Source organism: Aquila chrysaetos, chromosome 15, assembly GCF_900496995.4.
Source record: "Aquila chrysaetos chrysaetos chromosome 15, bAquChr1.4, whole genome shotgun sequence".
Classification (NCBI taxonomy): Eukaryota; Metazoa; Chordata; class Aves; order Accipitriformes; family Accipitridae; genus Aquila; species Aquila chrysaetos.
The window spans coordinates 20,542,383-20,563,407 of record NC_044018.1 but is presented as its reverse complement, the minus strand read 5'-3'; the positions used below and the strand labels follow the sequence as shown (position 1 = coordinate 20,563,407).

At 37.6% G+C, this 21,025-nt stretch overlaps 1 protein-coding gene across 3 annotated transcripts in view; it reads right to left on the bottom strand.

Annotated features, from left to right (window-relative positions):
* Positions 1-21,025, bottom strand: part of PXDN (peroxidasin) — an 88,936-nt gene that overhangs the window by 29,451 nt on the left and 38,460 nt on the right. For all 3 annotated transcript variants that reach the window (XR_003926749.1, XM_030037829.1, XM_030037830.1), the window contains 10 exons: positions 14,769-14,840; positions 14,108-14,179; positions 11,929-12,098; positions 10,463-10,580; positions 8,170-8,339; positions 6,957-7,229; positions 5,530-5,646; positions 4,228-4,386; positions 1,669-1,781; positions 490-646 (listed from right to left, as the gene is read on the bottom strand). Coding sequence is in view for 2 of the 3 variants with exons in the window: in XM_030037829.1 (XP_029893689.1) it covers positions 490-646; positions 1,669-1,781; positions 4,228-4,386; positions 5,530-5,646; positions 6,957-7,229; positions 8,170-8,339; positions 10,463-10,580; positions 11,929-12,098; positions 14,108-14,179; positions 14,769-14,840 (1,421 nt within the window). In the remaining variant the exon portion in view is untranslated. The remainder of the gene's footprint in view (positions 1-489; positions 647-1,668; positions 1,782-4,227; positions 4,387-5,529; positions 5,647-6,956; positions 7,230-8,169; positions 8,340-10,462; positions 10,581-11,928; positions 12,099-14,107; positions 14,180-14,768; positions 14,841-21,025) is intronic.

Genomic DNA, 21,025 nt, shown 5'->3' with positions numbered 1-21,025 from the left:
AATAAACTCAAATATTCTCCTTTTCTTTCTGTTTTCTCTTTTAGCTTCTTAAGATCATTAAGACTTTCCTGAATTCTTTCACAATGGTTGCAGTCTAATCTTCAACTAACTGCTAAGTGTCCCTTTAAAGATGCTACAGGACTTTTTGTCAAGTTATCCCTAAAGATTAGACTGTGTATTCGACTAGCAAGTTCTAATAGGTCCAAATAATATCTCAAGAGGAAAGCAGTGTGACTAACTGGAGCCCAAAGGATTGTTTATTTTGAAGCTTAACTCCTAAAGACATTTTGGCTTATATATTCCCATCTTACCCACATCTGTGCAGATAGTTGCCTGAATTAAATGAAGGAAAAAAAAAAAAAAAGACGATTATGGGTGAAAAAGAAAAATATGAATAAAAGAAAGAATTTAACATTTGATTAACTTACAAATTAAGCAATTAGAATAAAACTAATAATCTAACTCATACCTCTGATTCATACACCTTACCGTTAACACTAAGCACCATACTAACAGAGGAGTATCCTATGGTATTCCGGGCAACACATTCATATCGACCTTCATCAGCTGTTCCAACATCGCGAATGGTAAGAAATCCCTCTGGACTAACATGAAATTTTCCACTTTCAGTTACCTGTACTCCATCCTGCAGCAAAGCACAATGTTTAGTTATTCTAAACACTCTTTGTTTTCAAACCTGAATTTTTGTCTTCTTTTTCTCTTTTATTTTTACATTTTATTTCATATTTATATTTTGTATGCCAAGATAATAGTCAACTAGATTTAGATTAACTTATATAAAAAACTCACACAGTTATGTTGACAGTAGGATTTGCATGTATTTCTAAATTGTACAGTGTATTTACATACTTTTAAAAGTACTTATTATTATAAATCAAAGTATTTTAATAGTTATAGGTCCTCACCACATAAAATTTAAGACCCAAAAATAAGATAGCACCTTTTGAGAACATTTATATTTGATTTTACTCAAAATTAACCAACTAAAAAGGATCTCAAGAGCTTTATATGTATCAATTCTTCATGTGCTATGCATTTAGAAGCTATTTAAGGTACATTAAAGTACATTTTCTAATTCTCGCTAATTGAAGAGAAGATGATATTCATGAAAATTGAAGATCAATATTAGCAACCCATTAATTCACTGGTACCTCTGCTAATAACTCTAACTAACAGTTTGATATAACAATTATTGCACCAATGGAAATCAAAGCCACAGAGAGGTTACTGAAGAGTTACCGAAACATGTCCTGGTTGAACTGTCGACCTAACAGTGTCAAAGAGCTCAGCAATAGAGTATTTTTTATTGCTTTATATCTATAATATGACTGAAAGTGTGAACATTAATAGGATATTCACACAGAACTGTCACTAACATACATAGGACTTTTAAGGCCTACGTTACGAATTTTAGCTGGTCTGTATAACGATTTGCATAACCACACATATATATTTTATATATATAAAATTCAGGTCTGGTATCTGTATACATGCTCTGTATTAAAGAAGATTTGCTGATCAAACTTTGGGTAACGTTTTCAGACACCAGAGCGAGCAGCAATTTGACAATGTGCTCTTTAAATAGCTAGTTATGAAGAGACGGAAAGGCTACTGCCTTTTTGCAACAACCAACCAAATATCTAGTACCTTATTCCATGTAATTACTGGCTCCGGCTCTCCTTGAGCGCTGCATGGGATCTGCACATTTGTGCCAACCTCCACTGTCATGTCACTGGGAACGCTGGCAAATACAGGAGTCACTAAAAAAACAAATGATACATTGACAAGGTATGAAATACAACTTGTGCAAAAGACGATCTAAAAAGAGGTCAGCACTGTTTATTTTTTTCAGTTAGCCAACATTTCTTAATCTATAACCCTATTCTGTCTGCAAGTTTTTAGTTGCTTTTAAGTTTGTCTTAGAGATAAAATTCCTTATTCCTGATGTCTGCTTCAGGCTGATTTTAAAGTACTCTTAACTTCTAAGAAAATGGGCTAGTAGTTGTCCAAAAGACTTAAGTTCCATAAATTAAAAGCTCTGAAAAAAATTTCTGTGAATAGCTAAATCTGAACAAAGTCACCAGAGTGAATATCCCATCAACTTGACAATTTTTTTAAGTTTTAATTTTTTAAATAGCAACAATAGAGATCTCTTAGATGCAAAACCTTCCACAACTCATTCAACTGTGATTCCCCCAGCCCAACCTGCTGAGGTGCTAAGCCTTCACAGAGCTCCTACCCCCTGACACCAATGAGCCCTAGGCCTTAAAACATCAAAAAATTACCTTCAATTTAAGGACACAGGGTACACAGCTACCTAAACCCAGTGTGAAAAAAATGAATGCATTTTTTAACCCTAATTTCCTTCAAATCCAGGTTGACATCCAGCAGTCAGATATCATCATGAGAAGCGCATACGAGATCACGAAGACATTCAGAATTGTATTTCTGCTGTAACATATCAGTATTTTGGGGGAGTGGGAGGGGGCTGTGCTTTTACAGAGAATTATTTGGCCACACAGCATACATTTATACTACCAACCAAATCTGGCCCTGGTGTTAATTGTTTGTACGCAAATGGCTGTCAAGGAGCATCGACCATTTCAAATGAGGCATCCAGAGGCAGGCGACCAGCACCGGGAGCTCAGAGAGTCTGGCTCTGTGGATGTGAGCCATGGCATGGCAGCAAACAGACCTGGACCATTAATAAGTATTCATTAATACAGATTTAGCCACAGTGACCACTGACTAGACATTCCTCAGATGAACAGTCCTTTTTGTTAGAAGCGCAAAAGAAAAAGTTTTCTCTTCTTGCACAATTGAAAACAGCATTGCAATGAATGTATGGAGAGCTCCAATTTCAGGCTGCATGTGCAGCCTTCAGTCTTGTACTTACTATGTTTTGGTGATTTGATTCTGCAACCCGAGTTTCACAAAAATAATTTTATTAAACTTTACTCAAGTTCACTGACGTTTAACACAGCTGGAAGGCTATAAAACTTTTTAAAACTTAGGGTTTTTTTATGGAATTTAAGTCAACAATTTTATATAGGTGAAAAAAATCTCTATTTTGATAAATCAATCTTCCAGTACTACTCTTAACTAAGAAAAATGAATGGAATTTTTTTCTGACAAACATCTAAGCTCAGGAAGACATTTGAGCCCCTTTCACTAAAATACTGTTTAAAATGAGGTCACTAACAAGAAATGCTTTGAATTAAATGTTTAATCTCCCTGAATTTAGTTAAGCACCAAAGTACTTAACTAAATTATAAATATTAATATGATTCTAATTAATCCTAGAAGTAGCTTACTTAGAATTTACTTGAAGAAATGCATAAGAAAAATGGAGTGGGTTTTTTTTCTTGTGTCAGCTTATTTTAAGTATAAGGAATGACTTTTCATTGTGAAGGTCATTCTGCTGTTGTAAAATAAAGTGTTCTGTTTCTGGACATCAAAACATTATGTTAATAACACTATTTAGTTAACAGCACAGTGTCTTATAAGAAACTAGTCTTTTCACAAAACAAAATATTTTCCCAAGCATGGGAATACTGTCATCCTCAAAACAAACCTTCATTCTTTACAAAAAAGAGTAAATCAGATAAATCTCTTTCACAGAAGACAAACTGTTCCAAAGGAATGACACTCTCTACAAATACTGATAAGTATCCATACATGTTATTTATTAAAAAACACCTGGAATCTAAAAATAGATATACTCAGTAATAATGATCAGAAATGTGAAATGTTAGCAATACCCTGGACAGCAAGTCTTTTAAACAGCAAAAGATATCACCTCATTCTAACAAGCTTTTATCAAAAAAGGCCATGTTTAGTTGTAAGCTTATGTAGTCTCCAAGTGACTTTGAACAAAGTCTATCAGGGCACACTGTCCCACATGCTCAATTTATAAAAACTAATAGAACACCTTATAATTCAAAATCAGCAACTTAGTATCATTGTAAAATGCAGCAAAAGTCCTGAAGAAAAACCCAAGCGCTATTCAAGCTGTTTCAAAAGCTTTTTTAATTCTAAACAAAGTTAAACTACTTCATATTAACATTTTGTGCCGTCAAAAATAATTAGTTCTCAATCTTACATTTTAAGAAAAAAAAAACCAAACACAATACTGTGTATTTTAGTATAAGCTTAAATCTTCTTTTCTTTTTTTTTTTCCCCAGCAGCTATACATGGAGATCATACCTCTAGGCTGTACGGTCAGGTATACAACAATTCGTTGAGATCCGATAATGTTGACAGCTTGGCATTCATACTGTCCCTGGTCATGCAAAGCAACCCTGGAAATCCTTAGGGTTCCAGAGGATAAAACTAAGTGTCTTCTGTCAACAGACAACTGGCCTCCTGAAACACAGAGCAAAAGCATTTGCTATTTATAGCAATGCAGAACAAAGTCCCTTTGTGTCAGAAAAAGGGAAATCCAGAAGATTTTGAATTAGATAAAACGTTGAGATAAACATGTAAAGCAAGCAAAACATACACATGCACACAATCATAATTCTGGTCTCTTCTCTGTTTGTGGTAGCAATAAATATTTTCATTTAAGGAGCATGATAAAGCATCCAAATGAGAAGGCATCATAAGAAGAACACCAACAGGTGTTACTGTTCATTTTGTATTATTGTCATGTGTGTAAGACACAATTCATCTTATCTACCTAGGCCATCTAGAGAATCCATAGAAAAATACATACAGCCCTGAAAAAAATGTAATATAATAAAAATGAAATAAAAGGCACACCAGTGTCTGTCTGTACCCTATTCCTCCTTTCCGGACATTTCATTTGGTTGGAGCAATCTTGGTAGAGAGAGAAACAGGGTCATTATCAGCATCAAAATGATCAAGAGTTTGTTAAAAATCTGCTTTATTTAGGATTTCCTAAGAGTTGTTTTGCCTGCTAGAGCTATTTCATTTGATTCAACTGGAATATTTACTTACTGGTAAAACATCCACTACAGTATTTCTTCCTGCTGGATTTGGCTTAATGCCTTTACAGCCACAACCTGATAAAACAGTCAGCAGTGTGCACCCCAGTATTCCTGTCAATGCGCATTAAGTGACAGAAATGCAGTTATACTGATGCCAATTACAGGTCGGACTGTTTTGGTTTCTGAAGAGAGCACATCCCACCTAATTGCAGATCTCCAGTTAATGGCGGTCATCTCCATTTCTTCTGCAGTAAACCGGCAGCGATAGGTATTGCCACATGTGATTTGTCTCATATTTCTTAAACATTTAGTATTAGGAATCTATTATGGAGACATAGATTTTAGTGACTCTTTTTACTGAATAATGAAAAACGTTTGGGCAGCTAGCTTCTGTGGGACACCTTGCCTTTTCTAGCTAAAGCAGAAAGAGATGAGCCCTGTTTCCTTCAGAGACTGAAGCATCTAAACAAATACATGCAATTCCTTTCAACGCAGGGCAATTCCAAAATGACAGCTAAACTATTCTAGTAGCTCAAAAGTAAAAACGGAACACGCTTACCTCCTTTAGTCCAGGCAATAACAGGCTGGGGATAGCCCTGCGCTTCACAAGGGAAGTCAACAGTTTGTCCCTCAATCACTGTTTTGTCTTGAGGAGTGACAGTAAATTGAGGTAGAGCTACAGAAAAGAAAATAAACTGGTTAAAGAAAAACAACTGAAAAATGCACGACTGCCTGAAATTAGATACCATTTCCTGTGTGACTTGAATAACTCTCATTGGTGGGAAAAGAGATGCTAATGGGACCCTTTTATATTGTGACCGCTATAGGGCAGAGAGTTAGGGCAGCCACTTGTGCAAGAGGAACATCTCCCTCACAACCTGGCCCTGGCGTCAGTGAAGGCCTCTGGGATCTACTGCCGTAGATCTGAACTAAGAGGTACGGTAAGACTTGTAGAATCAAACACAGAGTGTTCCCTGGATTAAAAATACCTTCTTCTCTTTCTCTGAAAAATACCTCAGTTAAATTGTGAAGACAATGCAATGCGGTCAAAACCATCCTAAGCTCCTTGTTTTATTCTTTACGCAAAAGGAAAGCAGTGAGTGAAGCGTGGGCCAGTTTCTGCAGCAACATCATGGCATTGTCAGTGGGAGAAGTAATTTGTTCAGCTCTCAAAACAGTCATCCGTTGGTGAATAATAAATGAACAAACCACATGGACAAGTTGTTTTGTATAGCTTTAAAAATTGAACTCATTAACAAAGCATTTGCAACCTAAACTGTTTGCCAACTACAGATCTTAACATGAGAAAAGAAACAAACTCAAATTTAAAGGTTACTCAAAATGTTTTGCAAATAAAAGTTCCAGCATGAAAACATTTGCAAAAAATATTCTCCATATATACAGGAGGCTTTTGATATATTGTGCTTGAAATACTTTATATTTCATATATACTTTGACTTTGTTTTGCAGAAAAGCTTTGCTAACACCTCAGCTGGCAGAGCGATAGTTTCCATGAAACTCAGCCAAAAATATTCCCACGTTCACTGAAGCATCTACAAAAGAAAGACAGCACAGATCTGTACTCGAAACTCCATTTCTAGTACTCCAGGCACAAATTCTAATCTCTAGGATTGCTGCCTATTACAGAAAATATTTAATCCCCCACAAATTTGACACTGCTTGTTTATTCCTACAGGCAAACAAAACATAATAACAAATAAACATTTCAAGACATGAATGATTAACTTCTGAGAATAATCAGTGAAACTTAACTTTCAGAGAATTAGTATATATTATCGTACTCCAAATGAAATGTATAGCAACTTTCCTACAGACTACACTAGAACAGTGTAATTAAAAGAAAAAAATTAAGGTTTTAGTTCCACTCTGACAATTCAGGAAAAAATACAAACCCACACGATTTAAAGTAATACACTCTTCTTAATATGTTTTACAGCTTGTCACTCCTAGTTTAACGTTACTCACCTTGGACTATGATGTATGCAGTCGCGTGGATATTATCTATGCTGTTAGTTGCAAAACAGGTATACTCGCCACTGTCCTCCTGCTTCACATTTTGTATGTAAAGTCCTCCTGAGGGAGTTATCGTGATGCGAGGGTCACTTGGTAAAGGGGTTCTGTCACCTTTGGTCCAGGTAATTCGTGGCTGAGGGTGCCCGGTTGCGCTGCACTCCAAGGTAACACTCTCTCCAACTAGCACTTCGGTATTTTGTGGGTGAATCACAAAACTTGGCCGGGCTGCGAGAAATGAGCGATGCCTAAATATGACTTTTAGCTCACATAGCACTAATTTAGCTCAATACTGCAACAGTTTGGGGAATCTAGCTGGTTTTTAATAGCTCTGTTCCAACATACTTCTAATCTTGGTGCAAACTGTGCCTCGCTTTAAGCCTAACCTAGCTGCAGACATTTATAAATATCAATAGATAAAAAATGAAAGCTCATATAATTGCACTGATGTTTTTTCTTAACTCCCATTAAAACAATTTTCAAACACTTCCTTCTCATTTCCTGATCTTTATAAAGGTCTCTTCAGAGGCATAGAGACACAGAAAACAAACCGGCTAAAAATTGTCATAAGCGCACAAAAAGAGAAAACTGATTAAACTATATTTTAGTAACTTTTCCCAACTACACGTGTGCTTCGCAGTGACATTTTAAGTTTACCTGATGCCGAGTGTCAAAACAAAATTTCCTCACAGCAAAGTTTGGAATTTGAAAACATTACAGTCCTGGACAGGAATTTAGTGCTTGCAAACACAAAGCCCTGGCTAGACAGAGATTCAGGTGAAAAGTTCCTGAGTGAGGATGGCTGCACCGTGTGTGCCAAAGCCTTCAGGAGCGGCCTGTTTGACGCTTGTGGTTTTCAGGTATCCAGAGAGCACGTTACTGCACTGAGCAACATTGCAACGTAACAGCCTCTCTTCCTAACTCTTCTACAAACAGCCTACCAGACTATCATCAGAATTGCATACTACAATAAACATTTTAATTAACTAGCTGATTTGCATTTTTGTTCTAGGGATATTATAACTTAATGATCTAGGTCTTAAGATGCCCAAGCACAAGAAATCTACACGTCAAGAACATAAAAGAGCCAAAGCATCTTATTTTTAGCAATCTTATTATCAAAACAATTCTCTATCTGAATGGAAAATTCAGACTTGATGTTCTTTACCTGGTGACTCAAAGTATCTAAGAGTTACTTCCTGAGTTTTCACTTCTCCAGCCACATTTTTTGCCATGCACTGGTAAATGCCTTGGTCTGTTTCTTGAGTATTCTGAATCATTAACGTGCCATCATCTAGCAAGTTTAGACGGGAATCTTCTTTCATACTGAGCTCATTACTGTGAAGAAAAGAATCTTCTGGAGTTAAACCTTTAAATCACAAGCACAGAAAACTGCCAAATAATAAAACCCAAAATATATTACCCAAAATAACTTGGGAAAAAAAAAAAGTTCTACTGTGTTAAGTAAAAGAATAGAACTTCTAGTTTTCTCCTAAAGAGAAGAAGAAGGAAAATAAAAAATGAACCAATTTTGCTTATGCAAGTATTAGATCCTCAAAATGAAAAGCCAAAACACTTTTATGAGTAAAAGCTTACAGGGAAAAAAGTGAACAAAATACACATACCTGGCCTGTCTCATTTTCCTTTAAGGCTGTTCTAACTGGCAAATCAATTTAAAATGTTTCCACTGGAAGTACATCATGTAAGTTCAACACTCAAGAGACTTTCTACTAGGAGAGGGGTTAGTTGCTATAAAATCAGCTTTGTGCCAGCCTCTGTCTGGATTGCTCAAGGAGCACTAATGAATCTGATAGTAATTTGTACTGGCTTGAAATACAAGTTAAGATCATGTCTTCAGGCTATGTCACGGATGCATTTCTGTGACATTAACCAAGAACGGTTATGGGTTTTTATTAAAGGAACTGTTTCTCACTCCATCCCTCACTAAATGATGAAGAAAGCACAGAGGAGGGACGAGATCTCACCCCCTATGTACAAAACCCAGCCTGACTGCTGATCTATTCAACATACTGCTCAACAGGTCAATGGCTTTTGACTGAAATCTTGCCATATTCAACTACCTTGCAAAGAGCTTTGCTCTCATTCATGCAGCCAGGAAACAAGCCAGAGTCAATAATCCCACACCCCAAGCTCAAATTTCTTCTTAAAACTCTTTCATATGTGTATTCTGAATACATGTTTTCTTTGTTTATTATAAAAAGTACACGAGCCAAAGAAAATTTTAATGAAATAATTACACCATCCAAGTTCAAGGCTCTGTTCTTGACATACTCCATAAACGCTGTACCCTTGCTGCACGTGGGGTTCTCACTGACATCAGCAGAAAGCTATAGAACCAGAGCTCTACGTTGTTCCATTCTATCAGCAACCAACAAACTAAAATGGTTCATTTCCTAATATCAAGTGAGGGAATTTACCTTCCAGATCAGGTTCTCCATTTGTGTAAGAGCATTATTAAGCCAAAGCCTGATGAAGCTAGTGGTAAACTCACAATTCATGTGTCCATCATAAATTCCCATCAGTTTAAGGAGGCCGATGGGCTGCCACGTGGCTGGTTCAGCCGTGCTGTGCCTAGTGCTGCTGGAGGGAGCCAGGTTCTGGGCAGAGCTTGAGCAGCCACTCTGCAGCAGGCTGGCCCTTGGGCTGCTGAAAGACACACGTCCTTTATAGGTCCTTCCCTCCATCCCCTAAGCAGCGAGGAAAAGCAATGGAGCAGGTTGCCCGGAGAGCTTCTGCTATCTCCATCATTGGAGGCTTTTAAGACCCAACTGGATAAAGCAACCTGGTATGAACCTGCTTTGAGCAGAAGGCTGCACTGGAGATCTCTTGAGATCCCCTCCAACCTGAATTACCCTACAGACCTAAGATACATGCACTTGGCTGCCTGCCTGTCATGTACCAGCCTGGGGAGCCTGGAAATAGATGTATCTCTCCTCTCCTGGAATGGAACTACACCTCAGAGGAAAGCTGTCTCCGAGGAGCTGGGGCTCAGGGAAGACCTCCTCTGAAACCTAACTCTTATCCAGCTGGGGTTCTTTAAAAAAGTAGCTTTTGCTCTGCCTCAAAATGTATGCGAACACTAGCTAACCCACAAACTGCATGTGCAACATGTCCATATTGAATTGCCTGGTACTTACATATAAATGATTTAATTTTACAGGTGTGAGCAACTTTGCAGGTATAACTACAGTTGAAGATCTTACCAATAGTATTATAGTCATAAATTAATATTTTCTGAAGTTATCAGCTCTTAAGTGTTCAGAATTACTAATAAAACAGATCTGTGCCATTATTACTTCATATACTTCTTTTAATCATAATATGTTTCTGCTGTAACTATTCCATATATTAGCATGTAATGCGTGTGGACACGCACCCAGAAATGTACACACACCCAAACATAGTTACATCAAGTTTCTCTCTTCCTCTTTTAAACTTACTTGTTTCGAAGCCAGATAATTTCTGGTTTAGGATTGCCTTCAGCTCTGCAAGTGAAGTACACTGTATTCCCTGAGGTAACGTCCACATCCTGAGGCTCTGATGTAATTCTTGGCCTCTCTGTATCAACAATAAAACCTGTAAGGAGCTCTTACTTGTTTTAAAACTACTAAAGAATGGTAAATAAAAAATTTTCCATACACCTTGTAGAAAAATAATTTTTCACAAATGTTTTAGCTTAAAATATTTATACGCTTAATCAGGATCAAACATACTTTTCCCTGTGCAAAAGTGACTGCAGGCATTCTGACCTCTTCCATTGTTCCTTAGGTCTTTTAGCAGACTGGAAGTGGATTGTGCAAATTTGTATCAGGTTCTAAAGTAGCTGTTTTATTTATTTGAACAGAGGCTCAATTTGCTTATGAAGAAAAACTTTAAAGCAGCAGGCACAAGTGCCATTTAAAATAACTTCCTCTAGATAAATATCAGTGCCTAACCTGCCTCCTACAGAATAATTTGTTGAGCTTGCTTCCTGCAGTTTGCATATTCCTGCTCCTTAGATGTGCAGAGAGCTGGTAGGATGCCAAGTGAATTATTCTTGAACCAAATCCCCCTTTTATTATCTTTTTCATGAACCTTGTAGAAGCTTATGGTCATAATTCTCATGATAAGAATGATATCCAACACATAACCAAAAGGGCAATTTACTTATTTTATATCTTGGCCTCATCATGTCGCTGGGCAGGCAAATGCCCATAGCTTGATGAGAAATCTGCATTTTGATTTCAGAACAGAAGAGGTGGGGGGCCAAGTCCCAGGGTGCCCACGGGGCCAAGCCTTTGCACCCCTAGGCTGAAGGAATACAGATGAACAAAAGGATTATAATGAAAGTGCTTATCCATTAATCCTTCAATGGTAGAGGATTTCAGTGCCTGTGTAGGGCACTCCTTGTAAGTATAGCTGAGTAAAAAAGAAATTCAGTGGCCCACCCTGATTCCAATAATGTCAACAAGAGTTTTAACAATAAGATCTGTGAAATCAGGAGCAATTCTGTACAGCTTCTTTCTTCCCCTTCCCTTGTACAGAAGGGAATAAAGGACACCAAACAATATTAACGTAACACCAAAGACCCTAGCTGACAATCTTTTTGTGATCAAAACTGAAATATAAAAAGGAAAAATAAACTCTTTCCGGATAATCACATTTAGTTCCTCAAGGAGAAATTTCAAACATGGCTATACTTGTTTCATTAAAGACAGGCTGAGGCGTAAAAGCAATCAGTTCTGTCAGAAGCAGACAAGTGAGAAGGAACACAGGGAAATTTCTGGAAATAACCAATGTTGACCAGAGGTGGTTGGTGTTATCAAAGGGAACAAAACAAATTCTAACAAAACAAACAAACAAACAAAAAATACAGTTTAGGTACATTTAACACATTAAAGAAGCCATCAGGCAGTGGCAAACCCACCACAGTTAAGTTCTTCTGGCGTTATCGTGGCCACTGATCTTCCCTGGATTCTTCGTGGGTACTCACAGGTAGCTGCTGCTTGAGCATTACCCGACTCCGCGTATGTCTTCAGCAGCTCCGCCAGCCACAGGATTTCACAGTCACAGTGAAGAGCGTTTGAATCCAAACGCCTGCACAAAATAAGAAGCACCCACAAACACCTATTAGCAAGCTTCAACTATTTTGCTAGGATTAAAATGGTTCTGCAATACCAACAGCACCTTTAGCTGTGAATACAGACAAGGGGCAATGTGGAATACAGGTGACGGTCACGTGCTTGTGTGCATTCTGGTAGTCTTTATGACAAAAATGCCATTATTTTTACTGCACAGGCAGGATTGTGTTCAACACAGTAAATGTCTAAATAACGTTTCTTTTTTAACCCCAGCATTCAGTGAATAAATCAGGTTTTATTTAGATGTTATACAAACTTTGCTTAAATAAGGAACTTATACTATTCTCCCCACATTTTTTTCTTTTTAATACTTGTTACTGTAGTAACTTCACAGCTAACCTGACATTTTTACAACTTCCCATTTTGCCGATCGGGCAACTGAGACAAAGACCCACAGTTTTATTCAAGCATTAAGCTCTCATTGAGTTCAGTGGGTCAGTAACTTTGTAAAACACCTGCCTATTGCAGATAACGAGAACCCATAAATTCTGTTGACTTTCTTTCCAGTAGTGAAGGGCCCTGTTACTACGTGGAGCACTGCACTCCTTCTGGTGGAGGGCCCTGTAGGACAATAAAAACATTAAGTACAGAAATCTGTACCATTAAATATATCTATATATAGATTGGAAATAAAATTGCATGGCAAAGCAACCTCAGTTTGGTGTATCTTTGGGGGTAGTAAACTTTTTGATCATTTTGTCTTTCTGTATTTTTTTTAACCTCTTGTACAAATGCCCAGATATTATTTCTTCCCTGTTCTCCTGCGAAAAATAGGCAAGAACAAGCAAAACTATTTTAAAAGTTACTGTACAAATGTCTTCCAGTATATCAGATGTTACAGGTAGAATTTAAATCCCGAACACGAAAGTCACGATGCGACCTTCAGGGATAAGCTGTCCCAGGTCAGAGGACACCAGGTCCATCTAGCCCGGTGTCCTGTTCCACTCATAGCCACTATTAAAATTCCCCTGTACCTAGGAATTATGTGACGAAGCATCCCTTTCTGTTTGCTTGAACTCCACAAGAATTTAAGGGAGGTATGAGTGAAGCACCTACTACTGGAAGGTGCATATGTCATGAAAATTTACTTCATTCTGCCTTTTGCCCCCAGTTAAAGGTATGGTTTCACAACTGTCCTAAGCCAGCAGGACAACCTTCCTGTTACGTCCCTTGAGATGTCTTTTCCCGGTAGAGCTGGCGCTGTGACTCGTTCCCCAGCACACCCTCAGCAGTCCCCCCCCGGCAAGGAGGGGTATGAATGCACGAGTGCCTTTCTCAAAATGGCAGTCGTGGCTAATTTAAAGAATGTTTATCCTAGATCAGTGGAGATCCAAAGTGAGGGAGAGAAAATCCTCTGAAAGTCACCTTACTATGGTACTTTATTGAGTTCCAGTTTTCAAATGCTACTGAGGGACTAAGAAGCCTCTAACTTTCCAAGTTAATGGCATTTCAAGAACTGGCTTCTGGAGTTGCTTTTGAAAGTAATACTTATATTCTTAAACCATCAAGCACCTTTTTATAACCATGTTTTTATCATAAGATAAGGACTAGCAAAACAATTAAAAGAAAATACCAAAATAATCAAATATTGAAAGACATTGAAGGATCACCCAGTAAAACATAGACAAGAGGGTGGGGGAAAAACTCCCAAACAAAACAAAAAAACAAAGAAGGATCCGTGTATATTATTTAGTCTACAAAACAAGACCATATGATTACAAATAATTCCAAGACAGTAAACAAACAAAAGGGTTTAGTCAGTCACTAAAGACAGTAGGATATGAAGCAATGGTCTCAATCTATGTATGTAAACAACCGGAGCACAGCTTAGGAAAAATTATTTAATATGTAAAATAATTACACAATGAAAGGCATTTGCAAGAAAGATAAATATTGCAAGATGAGATACAGTATAATTAGGTTATTTAAACTTTCTTTCGTTCAATAATAATTCAATTTACTTACAGTCTCTTCATAGATTCTAAGTGACTAAAAGTTCCAGGAATCAAATGAGCTATTCTGTTGTTATGCAAAAATCTGTTAAAAAGCACAGAAATATGCATGTAATAATTCAGACTTTGAGATGTACTCATTTCATTTACATTCTTCCAAAAGTCCTTTAAGAGGAAGTAATTTTACAAAATTAAAAAGAAAATGAACCTTTTTCAGCAATTCGTTGGCTGCTATTTTTTAAGTGGCCTCCAAGGTGTATTTGGTGTATCCATATGGGGAAAAAGAAGCCATAAAAAGACAAAGTATCCAAAAGGAAGGGAGTTCATAAGCATTCAAATCAGAAACTCAAAAAAAAAAAAAAGTCATAATATAAATATTCTACTTCGTCATTCATAACATTTATTTTAGGCCAAACATTGATCACAGCTCTTTGGGAAATAGTTTTATAATAGAAAAAAATACCACAGGCAATGCTCACTTCTGCATGTCCTGAAGGTCAGCCTGACCAAAGTGTTCTTGGCAAAGACTATGTAGTAGTTACAATAAAAAATTTAGATTAAAAATAATCTATGGGAATGATAAAAAAATTATTTTCCAGTTTCAAACATTTGATTTAATTCAAACAAAGAAGCAAGCTGACTTCTGAATCTTACCCCAAGAAAAACAAACTTACAGCCTTTCAAGTTTTGGAAGATGGGTAAAGGATTCAGGTTCCAACGTTTCTATTTGATTAAAGTGCAGATACCTGAAAATATGTTAAACAAAAAGAAAAATACTGAAACAGTTTTCTTAATGAAGCTGAAATATTATTAAGCATTTGTTATTGTTTACACACTGTTTACACATCTAAATGGTGATAGTGATGTAGTGGATTAACTTTCTCCTGTTATCATCTGAATCCTGTACTTGAATCTGAGAAATACAAGACGTGACAAACAAGTAGGGTTTGCAGACCGTGTGTGTGTGTGTGTGTGTGTGTCTGAGTGTGTGCAAAAAAAAATTGTTTGAAAACCATTACTTTAGAGATTTTGGAGATACTACTTTGAACAATCTTTTGCCAAGTCTAATATTCATTAGTATGCATACTTGAATAAATATTTATGGAAAAAAATTATGATTTTTAACAGGAAAATGTTGCAGGTTGTTTAGAAAACATTTAGTTTCCAACAGAATAACATTTTAGTGGGCACCTGTTTTCATTGCTATCACACTGAATGAAAATTTCAAAAGATGCTGAGAAGTAACCTGCTCTAGTCCATGAATACTGACATTTTAAGCTATGAACACTCTCAAAAGCCAAACAAATTCATAATATAAAACCAAGTTTGACTGAATTGCTTTTAGACAGAGGGCTTCCCAGCAATTGGTGTACAATTAACCACCACAGCTGTGCTCTGTTTGATGCTCTGTTGATGCTTATGTAAGCTATTAATATTACACAGCACCAAATACTACACTGAAAAAGTCTAATGTAACAAGACAATTAACCAGATTATTAATCTGTAACTGCTGTGAAAATGGACAGCAAAGGCAGGATCATTTCAGTCTTGACTATGTTGTGGAGGTACTCCATAACCTTGCAGATGAGAAAGCAAGAAGTAATTGATAAGACTTGCACAAGGAACTGTGCAAATGATTTATAGACTTTGGATCCTGATCATATCCAAATGTATCCAAACCTCCTAAAGTTTCCTATTTGACCTCTGACAAACTCAGGAACATCTGGAGAATGTGCATATATAGAAATCACTGTGGGCTGAAGAGCGAAAAAGCCCATCATTTAAAAACAAAAAGAAAATCTCAGCCCCCCAAATCTCCTGAAAAATCAATCCTTCAGCACGAAAAGTAAAAGGATGCGGGAACTCCCTTGCGCCGGAACACCGCATGTGCTCTACTCCCGGATCCGAGCCGAACGGTCACCGCGGAGGGAGGAAAGCGGGAAGAAGCGGCGATTACGGCAGAGAGCCGTTGCAGCGAGCCCTGGAAGGCGCGTGCGGCGGGGAAGCCAGGCACGTGCCTGGCAGTCTCCCAGATCCCCCGCCGGCAGCAGCACGGCCCGAGCGCGAGCCAGCAAGCGATGCCAGGGAGCAATGAACGGGGACCACAGAAAAAGCCAATAAATCAGCACGGATGGGATCAGGCACATCGGAGCGTCAAGTCTGCTTACTGCCAGTGCAACGCGTGGCCACGCACTGTAGCGAGCGTAGAGTATGATCCTGTTTGCATAAGGAAACAAGAAGTCCGCAATCACGCTATGCCTGCCAGTCTTCATCTCCCTTTTGAAAAAACAGGCCAATTTCATCTAAATTAAAAAAACAGACATCTCAAAGGCAGATACTTCCTGCAAGGTTCATTCGAGTCACCGGCGGAGGGAAGGGAGACCTCAGTCCGGTTCAGCCCCGAGGAAGGACCGGCAGGACGGGGCCGGTATCGGCCCCGCGGGCAGGGCCCGGCCACGAGGTGGGCAGGCCCAGCTCGCCGGGAGCCAGGGCTCTGCTCGCCCAACTGCCCAGCATCAGCAGCATTTGGGAGGGGGCAAGGCAAGGAGGGGATCGCTGCGGTGAAAGAGGACGAAGGGAAAAACTAGGCACAACTATAGGCTTTGTTACTGCTTCTGAAGCAGCTTGGATTTTGGGAAAAAAGTACATACGCTACTTCTTGTGCAGCCAACAGGGATTTTTTCCTTTTTAACTTTGTTAATTCTACTTGCATTTTTACGATTCATGAGCACCTTGCAAACGTATCTCCTTATCTTCCCGATAAATTAATCTCTTGTCCGTCTTTGGCATTGACAAGGCAAGATTTGTAGGTACAAGTCATACTTCTTACTAGAGCAACAAATAACGTTGGTAAAAGCAGGCACATTGAGGCACGCAACCCCTTCTTCAGGTCCATGGATCAGAGGTGAGATTAGCAGAGAGAAAAAGAAAGGACACCTCTCTCAGATGGTTTAAATGATGTATGTATATACATCATTAAACTCAAAGCAACAGCTCATAACTGCTTTTTAGTATTCAAGACTACTGTAAGTACAGATGTAAAGAATACTTTTTGTGCCTGAAAACTCATCTTGTTTTTCCAACCAAATTAATCAGTCTAATTAAAACAATACTTCTGTTATAAACCTTGCCTTGTTTACAACCTCAAATCATCACAGATACAACTACAATAATTCAGGCACTGAAGCATAGTACAACAGTTAACTTTACCTCATCAGAAATCATGCTGCCTAAAGTAGTTCAAAAAATCAAATCATGAAGTCCAGCTGGAAAATACTCTTAACTGCTTCATATGACAAGTTAGTTGGGTTTTGCAGATCTTTAAATTATGACCTCAGAAAAGCCCTGAGCAACTTCTCAGGCAATTTATGAACAAAACAAGGTACTAAATATGTGGGCAAAGTAATTAGCAGCAAGTGTAATTCTAAGAAAATAGATGCAGAAACCAGATTGCATTGTAAGTCTACAATAAAAAGAATAAAAAAATCTTTGGCTTTATGACCTACACTTTAATCAAATTTTATCACTTAGGTTTATCACTTACATTCTTTTCTTCTACGTACGACATTAACGCTTTTTTAAAGGATTTTTAATACTTTAATTAATACGAAAATTTCTTGGACGGGAAATTCACTTTAAAGGTAATCAATTTCAGGAAACAATCTCACACTGACATGTCTTTATAGATATCTTTTATGTTCAGAGTATAAAACAGTCTTAAAAATAGTAGTATGATGTAATGAATTTGATATTTAAAAGACTTTCATAATGGAAATTTAAACAAAAAGCATGCAAGAGTGATTTTTAAATACCCCTGTGTCTTCCTTTTCTAATTTTGAATTCACTATCAAGGATGAAACAGAAGGAAAGGAAATACTTAAAGGAAAAAAAAGTCTAAACCAAACACACCTAGAGGAAGATAAAGATTTGATCAAATAAGCATGGTACAGACTTTCTCTTTGTTATTATTAATCTTGGAGGGTGAACATTTACAGTAAAATTCAGTCCCAGTGCCATTTTTCACAGCACTATATTTAGGATTATATCTTCTGTAGTATAGGATTTTTGTAGAGGATTACTTTTATCATATATGCCAATTGTTAATTTCTAATAGTATCTCCACATCTTTGGGGAAGTACTTAAAGTCCATTCGTTGAATATAATCTATGTTCTGAATATTTAAATAGCATGTTTGCCTTTTTGATTATTTGAAAGAGAATGAACAAACATATTTTTCCCACATTTATCAAAGAACTTTCCCTGCCCAGGGGTATGACAAGAAGTAACAGGCTTAAGCCACAAGGAAAGAGATTTAAATAAGATGTTACAGTAATGATATAAAATATTGGAACAAGATAATTAAGGAGATTATGGAATCCTCTCTTTAAAGACTTTTAAAATAAGGCTAGATAAATATCTGTTTCCAGTCATCTAGGTTTGTTGTCCCTAGCTGATCTTATTTTAGAATAGTAAGAATGTACTTCTCAAGGCCCCTTTCATACATTTTAGGTTGGTTGGTTTGTTTATTAATTAATTCTCTTTCATTATTCTTTACCATGGGAATTTTTAGCAGCAATGAGACTTTAATCAGGCTCCACTGTGTTAAATGTGCATAACTGCTCACATACAGTTATGCAAAAACCAGGAACTCTTTGTAATATAAAACTTTAAAAAATTCATAGCAACATTTCAAAGACACTGAAAATTGAATTGAGGGAAATAAAATGAATATAACAAGCTGCATCACTATATGAAAGATAACATTTTTATCTATTAATTTCCCCCCAAATATGTACATGTGTATATAAACTACAGCATACCTCTAAGAACAGCCTATAAAGAGCAAAATTAGTATGTTAATATGAATGTTAAAAGAAAATGTATAATTAGTATTCAACTAAGATTAGGTAAACAGATATTAAATAATTCCATTAGTATTTGGGGATCCCACTAGTTAAGGACTGCAGTGAACACTTTTTGTCTCTGATACATACAGCTCATAAGCTGAGCTCTCAAAAAATGTAGCAGATATTTGGAAGAAAAGCAACGTACACACATCTGGAAATAGAGTGCCTTTAGAACTCGATCTTGGGATCCAGATACAGCAAACTCATGACCTCCCAAGCCAGTTATTTGTGATATTTCAGGTGGGATTCAGTTGTCTAAGCACAGGCATATAGGGGCATATAGCGGTTGTCTAAGTGCAAGCATATAGAGGCAGCTTTCGTTGCCTTTCGGGTGCTCTGGCTGCCTTCTGGCTGCTGCTCTGAAAAAATGCAAGTTTCCTGCAGCTTTGTGTTGCGCTTGCCAGACCCAAACATATGTCTTGCAGATTTAACAGGGTCTAAACTGGTACTAAGCGGCTACTTTTCATCAGCTGACTTTCTCCCTTCATGCCCTGCCATTACTGAAGAGTTAGGTGACGAAATATGTATGGCTCAGTGCGTTCAAGCATCTAAAACTGCCAAGTTTTTTCAGAATTTACTCTAGCACAAGTGAGTTTCAAGATCTGATTCAAAGATCTTATTCCCTTGGCAGAAATTTCGAAGAAAAAGATATTTCTACTACATCAGCAGCTAAAAATTCTGCCATGGAGGTTTAAGAAGGATCCTGCCAGCCGCAGTAAATACTGGGTTTGGGTTTTTTTTCCATTATATATGCAACAGGTCTCCTAAATCAAACTCTATTTACAGTTTCTCTTAAAGAACAACAACAACAACAAAAAAAAAAACCCCACAAACAAAAAAACCCAGAAAAGTGTTTGCTTTGCTCTTCAGGTTTTTTTAAAAAAAGCAACTATCAGTTTCATTCTGCTTCACTGAACTAGAAGAAATTACTATAAGTCAAGTCTTTCCCTGAGATGTGGACCACAGCATCTACTTCTGAGAACTCTGCTGAGCATTGAGAAGAGCATTTGGCTGAATCAACGCATCCAGTAGCAAAATGCGTTTGATAACTTGAGGCCATAGAAGACTCAAGTGCAGAAATATCGACTGAGTTGTCGATACAGTCCCAAAGTGAAGTTAGAGGACTTGCGAACTTGTTCACAAAGGTTAACTTCTGTCTTATGAAGTGTTTCTCCAAAGACAATGTGATAAAACAGACTGTAGAGTCAGAACCTATTTTTACGCTAAAGATGCATAAATGACAAATCTCTCATAAACTACAAATCTCAATGAATACCCTCCATTAATTTCCAGGTCTGCCACTCGCTTCCTGCGCTCCCATTTTCCCACCTGACAAGCCTTCTTTTTAAGACCTGCCCAGAAGAAGGGCTCTAAAAGAAGTGAGCTTTCTGATACGCAGCCAGCAGGGCAGCAAACCCCCTCGGCTGCTCACCAGACCAGCCATAGGCTCTACTTGTGGCAACCGATGCCGTGACACAAAGGGCAGTCACTGGGCAGTGACTGTGCCAGGCTCTGTTTCCATACTTCCCGGCTAGAGGTGAGACTCGAACCCTGTTTAAAACTTAATTTCATACAGAATAATGTTGATGTCTCCAATTTGAGCTTAAGGCTGATACAGTGTGGTATCACCGCAGGCAGAGACACTTAACTGCAACCTAGCGGAAAAGTACGTTCAGAAGGTGTTAATATTCCAAAGTGACTCATGTTTTTCAGTCATAACATAGATCAACAGGAAGCAGAGCAAAAGAAAAAAGGACAAATGTTGCCACTTGCAGCGTATCAGGCTTGTGGCATGGGGAAGAGTATTATTTTGGAAGCATTAGTAATTCAATAAATGCGCCTCAATATTTAAAATTCTACAAAGAAAATAAGAATTGCTATTAGCATGCAAGTAAGCCCTACCAGTTGCTGTCAATATGCTGCAGTAATCATTTCTAGAGTAGGAGGAAGAGGAAGAGAAAGGAAACAAATGACATATTTATATATGTTTCATAATTATCACTTTTGTTTTATATAGAAGCTCT